This window comes from Carex rostrata, chromosome 18 (genome assembly GCF_964058835.1).
Source record: "Carex rostrata chromosome 18, lpCarRost1.2, whole genome shotgun sequence".
NCBI classification, from domain to species: domain Eukaryota; kingdom Viridiplantae; phylum Streptophyta; class Magnoliopsida; order Poales; family Cyperaceae; genus Carex; species Carex rostrata.
The window spans coordinates 7,015,462-7,031,984 of NC_135935.1; the positions used below are offsets into that span (position 1 = coordinate 7,015,462).

Consider the following 16,523-nt stretch of genomic DNA (forward strand, 5'->3'; position numbering starts at 1 on the left):
TACTCAATAAAGTGTGAATATTTATGTTATAAATTATTTCTGAGAAACCCACAGATGTGTCTTTGGCATCAACTACCTGGGGGATCACTACTGACTTTGGGGGGCCACAAACGTCGCTTGAAAGCGACTACGATAGGGACCACATGCAGAAAACCAAGGACAAGCGGATGCGTAATAACCATCTCAAGTGTCGGCATTGTAATTATTGTAAACATTCATTTTTAAAATATCAAGTATTCACACTTACGCATTAAAGTGTGAATTTTTATATTGTAAAATATTTGTGAAAAATTCCTAAATGTGCTTCATGAATTAACTACCTGGTTGGACTACCACTACACAATCACTAGCACGGTAGTTTTTGTAAAAATATTAATATCTAAAATTTCAAGTATTCACATTTATCCATTGAAGTGCAAATTGTTATGGTGTAAAGTAACTTAAATCAGTAAATCAGTTAATCTATTTGATGCTTGAATGTATTGATAGGTACTGAATAAAATATTCATACTTAAATTGAAATATGAATTGTTTGCATATGACATTTGCATTTTAAAAAAATATATACAACACATTAAGTGTTCATACTTACACATTGAAGTTGAATTGTTATGTTGTAATGTAACTTAAATCAATTAATTTGTTTGGTACTTTAACATATTGATAGGTACCCAGAAAAATATTCATACTAATAATTGAAGTATGAATTGTTACACTGTAATGTATTTTAATTTAACATTTTTTAAAATTGATGATATTCAAGCTATTAATATATGAAACGGTAAATAACAATAATTAAAACAATAAGTATTCATATATAGTTGGTCAAATTTTGGTGTTACTGTGATGCATATATTTTACCAATAGTTTATACATGAAGTATTCGTATCTAGTCATTTATGTTATTATTTTTTTCATACATACTTTATTTGATTTATTGATATCTAAAACACTTAGTATTCCTACTTAAGCATGAAGATGTGTATTGTTATTTATAGATAATAGCAATTATATTAACAATTGTATTACCTATGAATTTATGTACAAATATTAATGTTTAAAAGAAACTTTAATAAACCTCAACCATCTCCAATATTTATCAACAAATTTGTACATGCTGGTAATAAGCACCTAGACGCTCCCAGTACCTATCAATACATTTACACTTTACAATATAAATATTTACACTTTACTTATTAAGTATGAATACTCGGCATTTTAGATATGACAAGATATAAATATTTGCACACTGAGGTATGAATACTTAAACGACGAAGAACCCGAAAGTACTTCATCATGGATCTCATTTGAAAGAGAAAATTACGCAGAAAATATTTGTGATTTTAGATTCGCAAAATTCATCACAGATCGTTAGAAATATTGATGAGATTAAACGAACAAGAAAAACCCACTTCTAAAAATGTGTAAAAGATGAGAGTGTAAAAGAAAGTTAATGTCCAATTTTTTTTTTTAATACTTAATGTATTAGGTATGAATACTTAATATATTATATGGTAATATTTGCGCGTATAAATATCAATACATGTGCGCGCCAGTTGTAATTTTTTTCAAATATAAGTGGTCTCCTAAGTAGTTAGTAGTCCCCCCATATAATTAGTGGTCCCCATTGTACTTTATGCATTAGTTAGTTAGGGAGACATTTAGAAGACAGACTCAAAGGGACAATATCTTTACTCTAATAAATATGATAAAAAAAAATCATTTACTGTATTGCATCACGATTTTAATTTCCTTGGGACCATTTCGGTTCAAATAAAAGGGAATACATAACGGACGAAATTCAGATATTTGAACTCAAATTTTGAGGCTTTAGACTATCTTTTTTTAGCCCGAATATTTTTTTTAAGTAATACCCGATAAATCACTTAAATCTCTCGACGAGCTTTTCAAAACGGGATCATAATAAGAAATTAGAGTTCTTATCAAAAGTTACTCCTTTTTTTTTTTTATGGTTGGCGGTAAGTTGCCGTCAACAAATTATAATATTAAGAAAAGTTTATATTTACATAATATTAGCTTAATTTAAAAAAATCCTAATATTTACACATAGGAATTTTATAATTAGCCTGCTACTAACTAGCCGCACTCCAACTTTAGATTTCCTGCGCTGTCTCCGAAACCAGCACCTGCTCCAATTTTCTCTTTCCTGAAAATACTCTTCTATTTCTTCCCATGTTTAGGCCCTGTTCAGCCTCCAATTGGGAATGAGCATGAGCATGAGAATTGAACTGAAAAGTATTGTTTTCGTGGAAAAAAAAAATTTCAGTTCAACTGAATTTTTTTTTTCCCACGGAAACAGTAACGCGGCCGAACAAGGACCTTAAAGTCTGAATTTGTTTTTACCTTTTTGTTGGATTTTCTCGGCCATGTTTTTCTTCTTCATTTTTTACATCATCCAGAACGCCTTCAACGTTTAATATTTATTGTTCAATTTGAAATGTATATAACTATATTTTGACACAACATAAATTCTTATAAAGTATCTACAGCTTGTTATACTTATATGTATCCTTTTTTTTTTATTAATACTGCTTAATTCAATTTTTAAATCAAAGGTGAAGGTACACCCTGCATCCATTTTCTAAGAACCCAAATCGAATCAATGATTCAGTTCTTTTAATAAAATCGAAAAAACCAACAATTATGTTTCCGAAATAATATTTAATAAATTTCTATTCAAAATATTATGGGATTTGAAGCCGCAGAGAAGTCAGTTAAATGTAAGCTGAAAGATCCATGCCAAAGGCCTTTTGACACTTGATCACCGTTCGCTTTCTATTATTGTTGAACAAATTGTATAATTTTCCCGAAGTACAGTAGGGGTGCCAACATTTGTTGGCTCGGTCCATGTTAAGACCTCAGCTTGTTAATTCTGAACCGAGTTACAGCCGAGCGAGCTGGATCTAAGACATTCAAGTTAAAATATCAGCTTAAAATCGTGACAAGTCCGGGCTAGCTCGCTGAGTCTGACTGGATCTTTTTTTAAGAAAAAAATAAATTATACAAACTTTTTGTATCGAGCTGAACCAAGCTGGACTGTATAAAATGCACACAAATTCATACAAATTGACGCCTAGTCGTAAAGCTAAACTCTAACTTTAACTCATTAATTATGGACTAAGCTAGTGACAAGTTGACTCGCAACTCAGTCCAGTAATAAGCAAGTTGCTAACGAGCGAGTCAAGTACAGGTCACGATCGAGAGCTTTTTTTGCCACCCCTAAAGTACACTATTGAATGGGCAACATCGTACAAGTGGATACTATCGAACTTCTGATTGGGTATAACTGCTTATAGACTATGTATTACGAGTTATGGAAAATAGTTAGAACTAAAACGGAATTGATTTCGACGTGGTCATACAAGTCTCCAAAGCATTTAATTATTTATATGAGGGGTCTAATAAGTAGTGCTGCCAGATACCATTTCACTCGAGGAAATAAATAGTAGATGATGAAGTGAACAATCAGATGTGAGACTCCAACAACTTAGAGGTCATGGCAACCATAAATAGTGGGCCATATTATTTCTTTATTGGTACTACATGCTGCATCTACATTTGTCCGTTACAACGTCTACAATCTACATGTCATACACTTCTCCAAAGGAAAAAGACAATCTAATACAATCTCCTATTTTGTCTTTAAAGAATTTCATTTGTTTGAATGGGTATTCTTTTTTTTGGAGATAAAACAATGGAATTAATTTGGAGATATGGATATCTATGAAGAGAAGGGTTCAAATGCCTCCATTTTTTGTGCCTCCATCATGCCTCTATTTTTTTAAACTTTAATAATTCAAAATTTAAAACTTAAAAGTCAAAATAAAACCGTTGGATATGATCTACATCATTTTATCTATGTACATGTAAAAAATCATGGCATTTCAATTTTATTTTGGTTGTCATCAAGAGCTTGTAAAAAACATACTAATGTGGATAATTTTTAGACGTTGAATTTTCAACTTATTGATGCACATAAAAACAAAATTAAAATGTGATAATTTTTTATGAGCACATAGAGAAAATAACATAGATCACATCTAACAGTTTTATTTTGACTTTTAAGTTTTACATTTTGAATTATTAAAGTTTAAAAAAACGGAAGTATGATGGAGGCACAAAAAATGGAGGCATTTGAACCCTCCTCATCTATGAAACTATACGATCTAGAGGAAAAATAAAGACTTAAAAAGAAATGAAGAAATGCTAAATCTGAGCTCTTAATATCTCCATGGCACATTGGATCTTATGTGAAATGGTGCGGTATAGCCATCTCTGTGGCACCTCCTGGAGCCCATCTGGCTGAAGAGCGGGCCACCCTCTAAGCCCTTCTTCCTCCTCTTTATGTGACACAGAGAGTGCAGTTTGTTTCAACGAATGAACATCAAAATGCAAGGGCTCACCCACAATTATCCTTACTTCTTTGTTGCATAGTGGTACAAGTGGCCTTTTCCAAAAAAGGAATGGCTTTTCTGGCATAACCTACAGGGAAATCAAATATTTATTCTTCACACAAAAAAATGGAGACAGCACAGAATATAGATTAATTGTTGCAACTTTGCCTGGAAGCAGATGTTCAGACCAAAGAGTATATCTGTATACGTAGACATAAACTTGCCCAAATTTCCAAAAGTACAGTTTAAGTTCTGGGTGTTTTCTTTTTTGGGCTGATTTTGCTGACTAAACCTTTGTATGGCGAAGCGCAAATGGAAGCTAACTTTCAACTAAATCAAAACACCTTGTCAGAAACAAGAGTACCAATTTTATTTCCAACATCCCAACTCTAATAAGCAGCTTATTTTCCAAGCCCAGCCTGAACAAAAATCAAGCCCAACAAGTTTAGATGTTGGTTTCTTATGTATGTGATCTATAATCTAGCCACAGTATTTGCAATCAAGATCAGAGTCAGCCTGTCTCCATGGATAAGAAAAACAACAATAAAAACTTTTTCATTTTGATACAGACTATATTGAACATCGATAGCTATATTAAAAATTGTAAGTGTTCAACTAATACATTTCACTTCTAATAATGTAAATGTAAACATGTTAAAAACAAATTAAACAGTTTAACCCAATCAAACTGAATAAGTCAAAGGCATTTAGTACGGCAAATTTTGTCAAAATTTTCTAACAGATATCTTCAGGCTATTAAATGTTGAAAAACAAAATGGTGATTGCGAATATTGTCTAACTTACTGATCAAACTCAGTTGAAACTTGCATTAAAATGGTTCTGATCCGGTCACGACTCAGGTAACTTGAGTTGATTTCTTATGAAATTTATCGTATGTTGGGACTTGATCAAAACTCAGGTGGCCATCTCAGTTCAATCTGACTCTCAAGAGTTGACTTGGACTTGGACTTGGACTTGGTCGAGTTCTATAACCATGCATCTAGCTATGAACAATTAGGGCCAATTTGGTCATTTTTTCTAGACTTAATGATCAGGACTTGTTTGTAAATGACCTAGAAATCTTGTTCTATTGTAGAGATGTATTTAGTACAGGAACAAAATTGAAAATGGAGAAAAAAATGTAACTGGAACTTGTATGACAGGCTGCACAGGAAGATTAAATGAAATGACAAACGGTAGCTTTAGAAGAACCACAAAATGTGGGGAATTATGATTTCAAAAAATGTAAACAACTTCTGCAGTAAAGGAGTGGTGGATAAATATTCCATACAAGTCATGTGACAATTAAACTTTGGCTGCAATATGTAAAGCTTTTAAATCCTAATATTATTAGTTGTAAATCTCTTGGTGTGCTAAACAACAAATATAATGAAGCTAATTCTCAATTTCTTGACTACCATTCAGTCCCTAAAATGCTTTATAATTGCAGTCTGATCTTGGAATTTCAATAGAAGGTATCAGACTATCCCAAGAAAAGCTAGCAGCACTTAATAGAACAACTGGCATTCTTTACTGCAGAACTTTGGCATTGATGATAAAATGTGGGGAATTATGGGCTGTGCTTTTCAAACCTAAATTTTAGGAGGCATTATAGGCATTATAAACTAGACTTAGTTTATGTAATATCTCACACAATGTACTGTCCTCCTGTTCAAATACAAGAGGATCTGACTCATGAACAAAGACTAGTACATATCCCGGGACTAACTACCAAAAAGTAATAAAAATGTGTGGCATACGGATTATTATGTATAGGTACACTGGAGTAATAATACCAACAGTGATGCAACACAGGAACTCAAGGATATGATGGGACAGAAACATTCTGTTTGTTTAACTCAGGTAATTGGAAGGATGACAAATGTTCAGAGGCAATATGTAAGATACTGACAAATTCTTGGACCAAATTGGAATTAATTAATAAAAAAGAATTTGAAGATTGGATGAACAATTATTTTCATTGCCATAACATTCGAATGTTGAACTGACATACAACTTTGCATGTGGCCACAGATGATTCGTGCAAAGAACTGCAATCTGCAAATTTTGAATATTACTTGCCAGTACAAGAAATACTTGTTTACAGACAGATAATATATGGACTTTTTCCCCAAAAGGCTTAACGTAAAAACTTATTTTCAAAATTTAAAAAAGTACCTTTTCAAAACCAGAGTGAACAATAGGTAAGACAATCGGGGTAACAGGTGATCTCATAATAAGACTAGCAGTACCCCATTTTAGCTGCCTGATTGGTGCTCTCTCTTGTGACACTTTTCCTTCTGGAAAACTATGCAACTGCAGCAAAACAAATAATTTTTTTTCAACTCTTATGTATACATAACTTGTTTAAACTTCTTTGGCATAACTGGACAGCTAATGCAAAATTGAGGAATAACTACACTCCAAATGGACAAGTGATGATCCACCATTATGAGGCTTCACCAAGCAACTGAAGCTAATGGGGGGGGACTTATTTTAGGACTTGGTTCGGGATTATTTGTGCAAGCAAGAAAAACTTTGAAAACCAGTAAGCTTAGCTCATACCACCAGATATGGCCAGAATTGACATTATCGGCATCCAATTACATTCTCAGCGAAGAAATGTGATGGGCACTTGTTGTTACACCTATCAATGCTTAGTTGTATACTTAAGCACATGTTGTCAGGGTCTAGTAATTGTCATGCACTGATGAAGTAATTCCTTTTCTTTCTTTCATTCCCCCCCCCCCCCCCCCCCACCACACACACACACACACACACACCCTATAGTTTGTTTTCCTTTGTCTTCTTGGAGGGGTTGAGGGGGCAGGGTTGTATATTTGAGGTTATAATACAATTTTACGATTACAACGGGACTTTAAACTTGTACCTGAAAAATAGTAACTCTTAACACAAAAAATTACCCTGCCTAAATAAGGCCTCAAAGGCAAAAAAAAACAAAAAAAAGAAGTAAAAATCAGAAGTTAGGTATTTCAACCCATTCGCCTCTACTCAAGATCTGAAGAGCCTCATTCATATGTTGTTGATATATGCCTCCACCTCTTGTTATCGGAATACATTTCCCTACATCAATGAAAATACAATTTTAAATGTGGATCAGGAATAATCCAGTTACAAAACAGGAGGGAAAAAATGAAATATCATGACCCCAATGTAACATAGGTAATATCTTCTAAATAGTTGCAAAACCCGGTAGCGTTCTCTGTAGTTTCTCCTCTCTCCTTTCCGTTACTTCAGAAGATGCGCAAGCTAATCCACACCGCCCCCTCCGGGCCCCCCCCCCCCCCCCCCCCCACTTACCTTATTGTTCATATCAACATAGACAACTAAATTGGAAACTGATGTACTTTGCAAAAATTTAGGTCGGTATGTTACAGTAAGAGGTAAGTATTTCTCTAGTAGAAAAGAAGGAAAGGTGGAAAGAAAGAGACCTAGGCGAAAGAGATAGGATAAGAGAGGGTTCTTGAAGCATATGTCCTCTGCAGCGAGGACCCACCTCTGCAGCCTGGCATCCATTGTAGGGAATCCCTTGAAACCCCACATCAGAGGGTCATCCAACCTGTTTTATTTGTTCCTTGTTAAAATTCTCATATAATAACAGGCAACAGAGACTAGTTTACTTGTGTTCAAATGACGCCAAACAAATTATCCTATTTGCTGAGAACATGACCCTCTAAGAATTATAAAAGCACACTGCACATTTAAGACTGGATGGAGAAACCATTAAACCCAATTTAATAAGAAAGAATAGAAGGGATCAACTTGCTCTGTGCTATCATTTAAATCAGCCCAAGTCTAAATCTGCTTGGATTGATATTTGGCTTGTTTGAGCCTAGGAAAACAAGAACTCACTACAGTTAGGGGCATAGTTATCAATGCTTTGAGGTAAACGCTTTTTCAATCAGATCAACCTCTGAGTTTTAATTTATTAGATGATTTCTCATTATAATTAAGGTGTATGTTGCAAATATGATAACTGTTGGAAATAATTAATACAATAAAATACCAAACTAACATTTGTGAACAAAAAAAAAAAATGAAATTAGAGTTCTCAAGAGCAATGGCACTGGTTAAGTAAATATTAATATGATAAAAGACGGGCCTCAGATTGAAGCCATTATCAAACCAAAAAACAAAAACACGCTCGTAATATTGCTAAATTGACAGTTCTACAGTCGCCATGCAAATCGCAAACCAAACATAACATTATTGGAAGGAATTGTCTGCCCGTCATAAATATAACTTTTTGGATTATTGGTTTATCATAAACACAAATTGAATACCTAGATCTCATTAAATCTAACTGATTGAGCTATTGGTTTATCATTAGAAAAAGGCTACTACTAGAGTCACAATCTATCCCAAAGGCATCCCATTAACAAAAACTAACATAGCTCTTGCTAGCAGTACGAGCCTTCATCAAACAGGATTACAGGAAGTTACATTTCAACATAAGGCCGAAGTATTATGATTAAGATACTGAAAAAAATAAAGAAAAAATGTCTCACTTACAGTGATCTCATCCAATCTCTAATTAATTGACTGTCCAAAAAAAACTTAATATCGTCGCATCCTTCCCACAGGTATAAACAATACAATGAAGCAATAAAAGGTTAATAGAGAGGGAAGAGAGAGTACGTGGACATGTGGTTGCTGACAGTGAGGAGAGGCGTGCCAGGTGGGCGGGAAGAGACGAGACGCAGCAGCGTGTCGGCGTTGTAAACGGTAGTGCGATTTAACAGCGTCGTAACAACCTTGGCGAAAGCTCCCACGGCGCCGATCAGCATTGCGCGAGGGATCCGAACCCCCAGCCCAGCGTTCATCTCGCCTCTCCCAGTCACAGCCGCCTTGGTCCGCCTCATTATCTCCCACCCCAACCCGGCTCTGTCGCATCGCATCGCGTTCGCATTAAAAGGGAGCGACCGAGGCTTCGCTTCGCCTCAACTTCCACAGACTCCCTCTCTGAAATTCAGGCGGCTACCAGTACTCAACAGTCTGGACTTTTATTCGTGTCCGAGTCTGACTTTCCGTTTTCGCTCTTCTCATCACACCGTCTATCTGAACTTGAATTCAGATCCTCTACGGTACCGTAATAGTGAATTCTTTACAATTCAGATCCTCTACTTGACACGAATCTCAAAGTGGAGGGTAGTTAATCTCAAACCGTAAAGTGAAGGGAATCTTTTACAGTAACGGAGAGGATACTTGTTCTCTGAACTCTAGTCCCGTTAAGTTTATGGAGCTAATTGAACGGTAGTTAGTGTTTATCGTTTGTTTCAACTTTGAACCAGGCCCAACTACGTTGGTAACTTGGAAAGGAATTCCGGGCTGACGAAAAAATTAATGGAAATTTATACAAACACGTAGAGCATTTCTCAATGTAACATATATTATGACGAAAATTCAATACCAGTCCTTTGTTGACTCAGGGCGTGGTCTACAAAACCTGTGCGTAGAGGGAAGGAACAGAAAGGAAAGGAAGGAATCAACGGTCGTTTATTTTGTTTACACTTGATAAAATTCGGAATTTTTCTATAGCGAGTTCTCCCTTTCTCTCCTCCGCTTCTCTCTGCTTCTCTTATTTTTCTCTTCTAGAGCAGAATAACAACCTCGATTAGATTCAATCTGATCGCTCTTCACCTCCTCTTCCTTCTCTTTTCTTTAACAGCGTTCTCTCCCCCTCCTCTCCTCTGAAGCACATCCTTAGATTACAAGGAAAATCAAATTTTTTTTAGTAAACACAAGGAAGATCAAATTACTACTATTGACATGAATTTGGCATTGTTGCTCTCATTCAATTATATTGTCATGATATACATTGTAAGATAATGTTTAAGTTCCTATTTGCATGTATTATCTGCATTTGGTATTATTGTTGCCGTATGATTTGCTTTGGCAATTTTGAATTAGGATCTTATGTATGAATTATGATGCCGTATGCATAGAGTTGATGTTTTAATACATCTTCGTAAAATACGGATAGTCAATTCTCTTAAGGACCAAATTTTATATTTTTTGAGAAATTTTTTACTATTATTTTGATAGGTACAAGATCGTTCGTAATTTTTTTAAAAAACAATAATTTTGTATCTATATAACAGTAAAAATATTTTAAAAATATAAAATTTTGTTACCAATTTTTTTTAATATGAAAATCATGTTGAGCAGTTCGAATTGATTATTTGAATTTAAAAAATAAAGATAAAAATGTGAGGTACAATTGAGATCACGTAGAAAGCATGAGGCATTAATTTGAACCCTACTCATTTTAAATTTATACTTGTTAATAATCAACAAGAATAATATTTATTCTAAAAAGGCTGGAAGCCCATCTTTCATTTTACTGAAACAAAAGTTAGATTGTATCAAGTTTTGTTTAGTGATATTCTCGTAATATTAAGCATTACACTTATGTTTTTTCCATCGTTCAAACATGGGAACAACAAAGTAAAACATAATTTGCAACATATATAGAATGTTTGCCAAAAACTAACAAAAACATCTAAAGCTAAGCCACTCTCTAAATTATGTTTGGATGTGTCAAGAATAAAAGCTATTTTAGAATATGGGCTATTCGGAATAGGGCTGTAAATGAGCCGAGTTTGAGCGAGTTACCCCCAACTCGAACTCGGCTCGTTTAATAAACGAGCGAGCCAACTCGAGTTGAGATGGTAATAACGAGTTGTAGAGCCAACTCGAACTCGGCTCGTTATCAACTCGAGTTGGCTCACAACTCGTTTAACCAGTGATAGTATTACAACACAAGTTCAAACTAAGCTCGTTATCAACTCGAGTTGTCTCACAACTCGTTTATAACTCGTTTAACCAGTGATAGTATTACAACACAAGTTCAAACATATTTTGCACGAATTTCAAAGCACAAATAACAGTCTAGAGATTCGGGTTTGATTATTTTGGAATTTATTGTGACCAATAATTTGCAACTCGAGTTATAAATGAGCGAGTTGGGGCCAACTCGAACTCGGCTCATTTATTAAACGAGTTGGCCAACTCGAGTTGTAAATGAGCTGAGCTATAAATGAGCTGAGTTAAACGAGCTGTAAATGAGCGAGTTACGAGTTCGAGCTTTTTTGCCCAGCCCTAATTCGGAATAGTTAGAATAACTGTTATTCTCTATTACTTGTAAATGTTAGAATAATTACTATTTGGAAAATGTGAAGAGAGAGGGAAACATGTTTTCTTTTTGGATTTCCGCCAACACAGTCTCGAAATTATAAAATTGACACCACTTTTGTTATCTCTACATCGTGACAATTCATTTGAGACCACACTTGCCTATCTTTCTTCTTAATTAGTACATTGTTAATACTGTTCTGTATTGATCACAGCTATTCACTATTCCAAATGTACAATCCAAACAACATTTTTCCTAATCCGAATAGCACCAATTTCACACTAATCTAAAAATCACTATTTTTTCTCTATTCTCATTCACTATTCTAACTCACATCCAAACATACCATTAAAGGGCTTGCGGTAATATCATATGTAAGCAAAATTTGGCTAGAGATAATATCATATGCAAGAAAAACTTGTGACTTGTGTAATATTTGAACATTAATATGCACTATGTCCTTCTTGTTTTGGTGCATGGCACATCACAAGTTGATTATCACCAGGCCTCAACTTCTGAGAGGGATGACATCCACTGTTTTTGGCAACCACACACTAGTGGAAAAACAGGAATCAGGATCGGCTTATCTGGATCGGGTGTACGAACCAACCGATACTAATACCTATCTGGATCGGTTCTATTACTAAAACCGATACTAAAAGCTAATGAAAGCACAGCACATGCACTATCAGGATCGGTTCTAAGCTTAGAACCGATGCAGATACTATCAGGATCGGTTCTAAGCTAAGAACCGATCCTAATTGTAAAGTATCAGGATCGGTTCCTAGCTAAGAACCGATCCTAATACTTGATAATTAGGATCGGTGCCTAGCTAAGAACCGATCCTGATACTATTTTTTTTTTCAAAGATGGTTCTGCAAAAAAAAAAAAAAAAAGTATCAGGATCGGTTGTTTATAAACAACCGATCCTGATACTATTTTTTTTTTTTCAAATTTGGTTCTGCAACAAAAAAAAAAAAATAAATAAAATAGTATCAGGAACGGTTGTTTATAAATAACCGATCCTGATACTATTTTTTTTTTTTTTTTCAAATTTGGTTCTGCAAAAAAAAAAAAAAAAAAAATGGTATCAGGATCGGTTGTTTCTAAACAACCGATCCTGATACTATTTTTTTTTTTTTTTTTCAAATTTGGTTCTGCAAAAAAAAAAAAAAAAAAAAAAAAAAAAAAAAAAAAAATGGTATCAGCATCGGTTGTTTATAAACCGATGCTAATACCATTTTTTTTTTTTTTTTTTTTTGCAGAACCAAATTTGAAAAATAAAAAAAAATAGTATCAGGATCGGTTGTTTATAAACAACCGATCCTGATACCATTTTTTTTTTTTTTTTTTTTTTTTTTTTACAGAACCAAATTTGAAAAAAAAAAATAGTATCAGGATCGGTTGTTTATAAACAACCGATCCTGATGATAACTCCCTATATAACCTGCTTAGGGTTCTTCTTATTTTCATTTCGCGCCTCTCATTTTCAACTTAGCGTCTCTCTCGGTCTCCGTATCTCCCTCTCAAATCCTCTCATTTTCAACCTATGTTGGGGAGTTGTTTGTTTTTCAACTTAGCGTCTCTCTCGGTCTCCGTATCTCCCTCTCAAATCCTCTCAAATCCCTCTCGTATCTCCCTAGAAAAAAGGTTAGTTGTTTGTTTTTCTTTACTGTTTTGCATTGTCTTTATTGTGAATTAATGTATCATCAATGTTCTTAGATTGTTTAATTGACAAAACACAAATACAAGATAGATCTGGTCCAATATAATTTTTCGAGGTAATTATTTGGAGTTTTTGGAGGGAGGAAAGGGTGTTTTCTGGTTTTTTTTTTTTTTGTTTTGCATAGCAATGTGTTTTCTGGTAAGTGGTAACAGTATTTTAATTTATATACGTGACAGCGGGAATTCACACAATAATTGAGTTGTACTGCTGGTTTTATGAAATATAATTATTATCAGGAGTCTTAATTCTCTGTTATCTAATTTGTGAAAAAAAAAAAATAGTATCAGGAACGGTTGTTTATAAACAACCGATCATGATACTATTTTTTTTTTTTTCAAATTTGGTTCTGCAAAAAAAAAAAAATAAATAAATAAATAAATGGTATCAGCATCGGTTGTTTATAAACAACCGATGCTGATACTATTTTTTTTTTTTTCAAATTTGGTTCTGCAAAAAAAAAAAAAAAAAAAAAAAAAAAAAAAAAAAAAAAAAAAAATGGTATCAGCATCGGTTGTTTATAAACAACCGTTCCTGATAGTTATTATCAGGATCGGTTGTTTCAACAACCGATCCTGATAGTATCAGTATCGCCTTCATCAGGATCGGTTGTATTCCGATACTGATATGCGTATATAACCGATCCTGATTCCATATTTTCCAGCAGTGACACCTCAGTAGCCTCCTTCACTTTCTTGCTGGTATTACATATCCAGTATGTTAATAAATAGATGATAAGTAAGATAAATGTTATATATAGTAGTCTTAACATAAAATATTTTAAAAGCATACTTCATTCTTATGTTTCCAAAATAGTTCAACTAAGAGTACTAAATACTAATAGCTAATAGGAAACCAGTTCTATTATTTTGGGAAGTGTTAAAGAAAATTGTTCTATATCCTCACAATGTGACTAATTTTGCATATAATCCTGACTTTTGACTAAAGTAAATGACTAATTTTTCATATTTCAAACAGTATATATATAACATGTTGAACTGTTTGCTAGTATTATGAGGAAGGTTAAAATAATTTTATTATGTCTTTATTTTAAAAATTAATAATTTAAATTTAATACTCACATATTAATATAAAATAATTAAATATGATTCATATTGTCTTATTAATTATGCACGTCAGCACGTGTAAATAAATTACAAGATTTCTATTTGGTTTCAATATATTGACATCTAGAAGTTGCAAAAGCGTACCAATGTAACATAAAAAATAAAAAATAAAAGCGTACCAATGAGATAATTAGACATTGATTATTGAAATTATTAATTCCTTTCAATGGAAATCCAAAAATATCATAATTATTTCTTTACGTGCTTGAAGAGAAAGTAACGTAGATTATATATATTCAATGATTTATTTATTTTATTCAAATTCTGCAATTTTTATTATTATCAACTAAAAAAAGTGGAAGCATAATAAAAGTTTTTTTTATAAAAAAATACATTTATTTGAAACCTTTCTATAACGCTATAGGAGATGAAATTATGAAATGCATGAGACCAAATGATGATTTCGTGTCGTTTGGTCTCTTTTTTACTACGGATTAGACTCTGCTGCTTTTCCGATCTCAACCATTCAAAATTTTTTATTTACGTATCTCTATAAAGAAAAATTTTTATGCACAAATTTCAACAAATTTTAATGGTTAGGATCGGAAAAGCAGGACTCTGCTTTTCTATAAAGAAAAGCAGCAGTCCATTCCCTTTTACTACACTCAGAAACAGTCTGAGCCAACAGATGAATGCATTTACATTTTCAAGGCAAACAAAAATCATGTATATTTACATGAATACCCAACATTGAATAGTGTCTATTTTATTACATATTGCTTCAGAAGTTCATCAATGTAATTAATATTTACTGGCAGTTTGCAATTTGGAATATCTTTTCCTACATATATTACAGTAACAAATTAGCACAAGTTGCATTCTAGAAACTTCAAAATAATTAACAAAAACAGCTATCAGTATATATATACCAACTTGAGCTGATATATATACTCAATTAAGCAACTTGTACTTTGAACATATACTTTCAATCTTTAATTAGTCTGATAAATTAAGATCCACATGGTCTAATCATTTGCTTCAAATTATAGAACTATGACTAGTGCCATATATCAATTACTATATATAGTATATTCGCACATGCGAGAGATGAAGAAAGCAGCAAGAAATTCTATTCAAGACCATATAGTAGAAATTGACTAGTGCCATATATCAATACACCATAGATTTAGAATAGAATTGCAATTAAATTGAAATCCATTGTGAGATGTTATTCAAGACCATATAGTAGAAATAAAATGACAAGTAACAAATAAATGATCAACCGATTCAGGTGAATTGTAAAATAAACAAGTAATATCACCATGCCAACCCCTCCTAGATAAATTGTCTCTAGTTAAAACCTTCTTAATTTTAAAAGGGTCCTTTCAAATTGTTTGATTAAAAGGTATTAGGTATTCCACCATAATCAAATCACTGGTAAAATGAATTGTTGCATTTAATAAAGGGTACGCCCATTATGAGAAACTCAAAACCCGACCCGTTATGAATAGGTGCCAACCCATTAAGAAAAGGTGCATTGGGTTTATATAAACCATGCATATCATTTTCTCTCTGACTCTGATCTGATAATAAATCCGAAATTAGAGACTGTCAAGAAAGAGAGAAAAGCACTATGTTAAGGTGAAAGTCTTAGGTCGTGGAAAACACAGGGCTTCCGGCTTCGGCTTGTGATTCCTTGCAGAACCAGTGATACTGCTACGCTTGCAAGATCTGCTTCCGCACGAAGATTAACGGAGTAATTTGTAAGTTCTATCCGTTAATTAACATGAATGAACAGTAAATCTAAAATGTGAAGACCATATCCAAGCAATGGTTTCAGGTACAAATGGGTGTAGAGAGATTGAGTTTAGGGCATGTTGTAATTGAACCTATTCTTGTAAAAGAATTTCAGATAATTGTCCATTAACTTGCAAAGACAAAATAGAAGTAGAAAATGCAGTAGAGACAATAATTTGCTAATTGTAGCAATCCTAAAGACCAAACCACCTATCAAGCAAAAAAAGTATATTATTTGCATTCCCTAAAGACCAATTTAAGTCTAAATTAACCATATTAGTTTGATTAATGCATACCATACCAAAAGTGAGAAAATCTAGATGGTGCAGATAGGCCAGAATAACTATACTTACTAAGAATAATAT

General features: G+C 33.3%; 1 protein-coding gene across 1 annotated transcript; it reads right to left on the bottom strand.

Moving 5' to 3' along the window:
• Nucleotides 1–4,189: 4,189 nt before the first annotated feature.
• On the bottom strand, nucleotides 4,190–9,407 carry LOC144569650 (Phospholipid/glycerol acyltransferase family protein). Its single transcript, XM_078320109.1, has 5 exons — nucleotides 9,075–9,407; nucleotides 7,868–7,995; nucleotides 7,414–7,499; nucleotides 6,594–6,731; nucleotides 4,190–4,503 (listed from the first exon to the last, which is right to left on the bottom strand). The coding sequence occupies exons 1-5, from the start codon at nucleotides 9,332–9,334 to the stop codon at nucleotides 4,228–4,230; spliced, it is 888 nt and encodes a 295-aa protein (XP_078176235.1). The 5' UTR covers nucleotides 9,335–9,407; the 3' UTR covers nucleotides 4,190–4,227.
• Nucleotides 9,408–16,523: the final 7,116 nt, after the last annotated feature.

Excerpts from the sequence above, each read along its gene's own strand:
- LOC144569650 (XM_078320109.1), bottom strand. The coding sequence starts at position 9,334 with ATGCGATGCGACAGAGCCGGGTTGGGGTGGGAGATAATGAGGCGGACC. Across the intron at positions 7,500-7,867 it reads ATCCTATCTCTTTCGCCTAG|GGAAATGTATTCCGATAACA; the intron begins GTCTCTTTCTTT and ends TCATTGATGTAG. Across the intron at positions 6,732-7,413 it reads TCTTGAGTAGAGGCGAATGG|TTGCATAGTTTTCCAGAAGG; the intron begins GTTGAAATACCT and ends GTTTTGCTGCAG.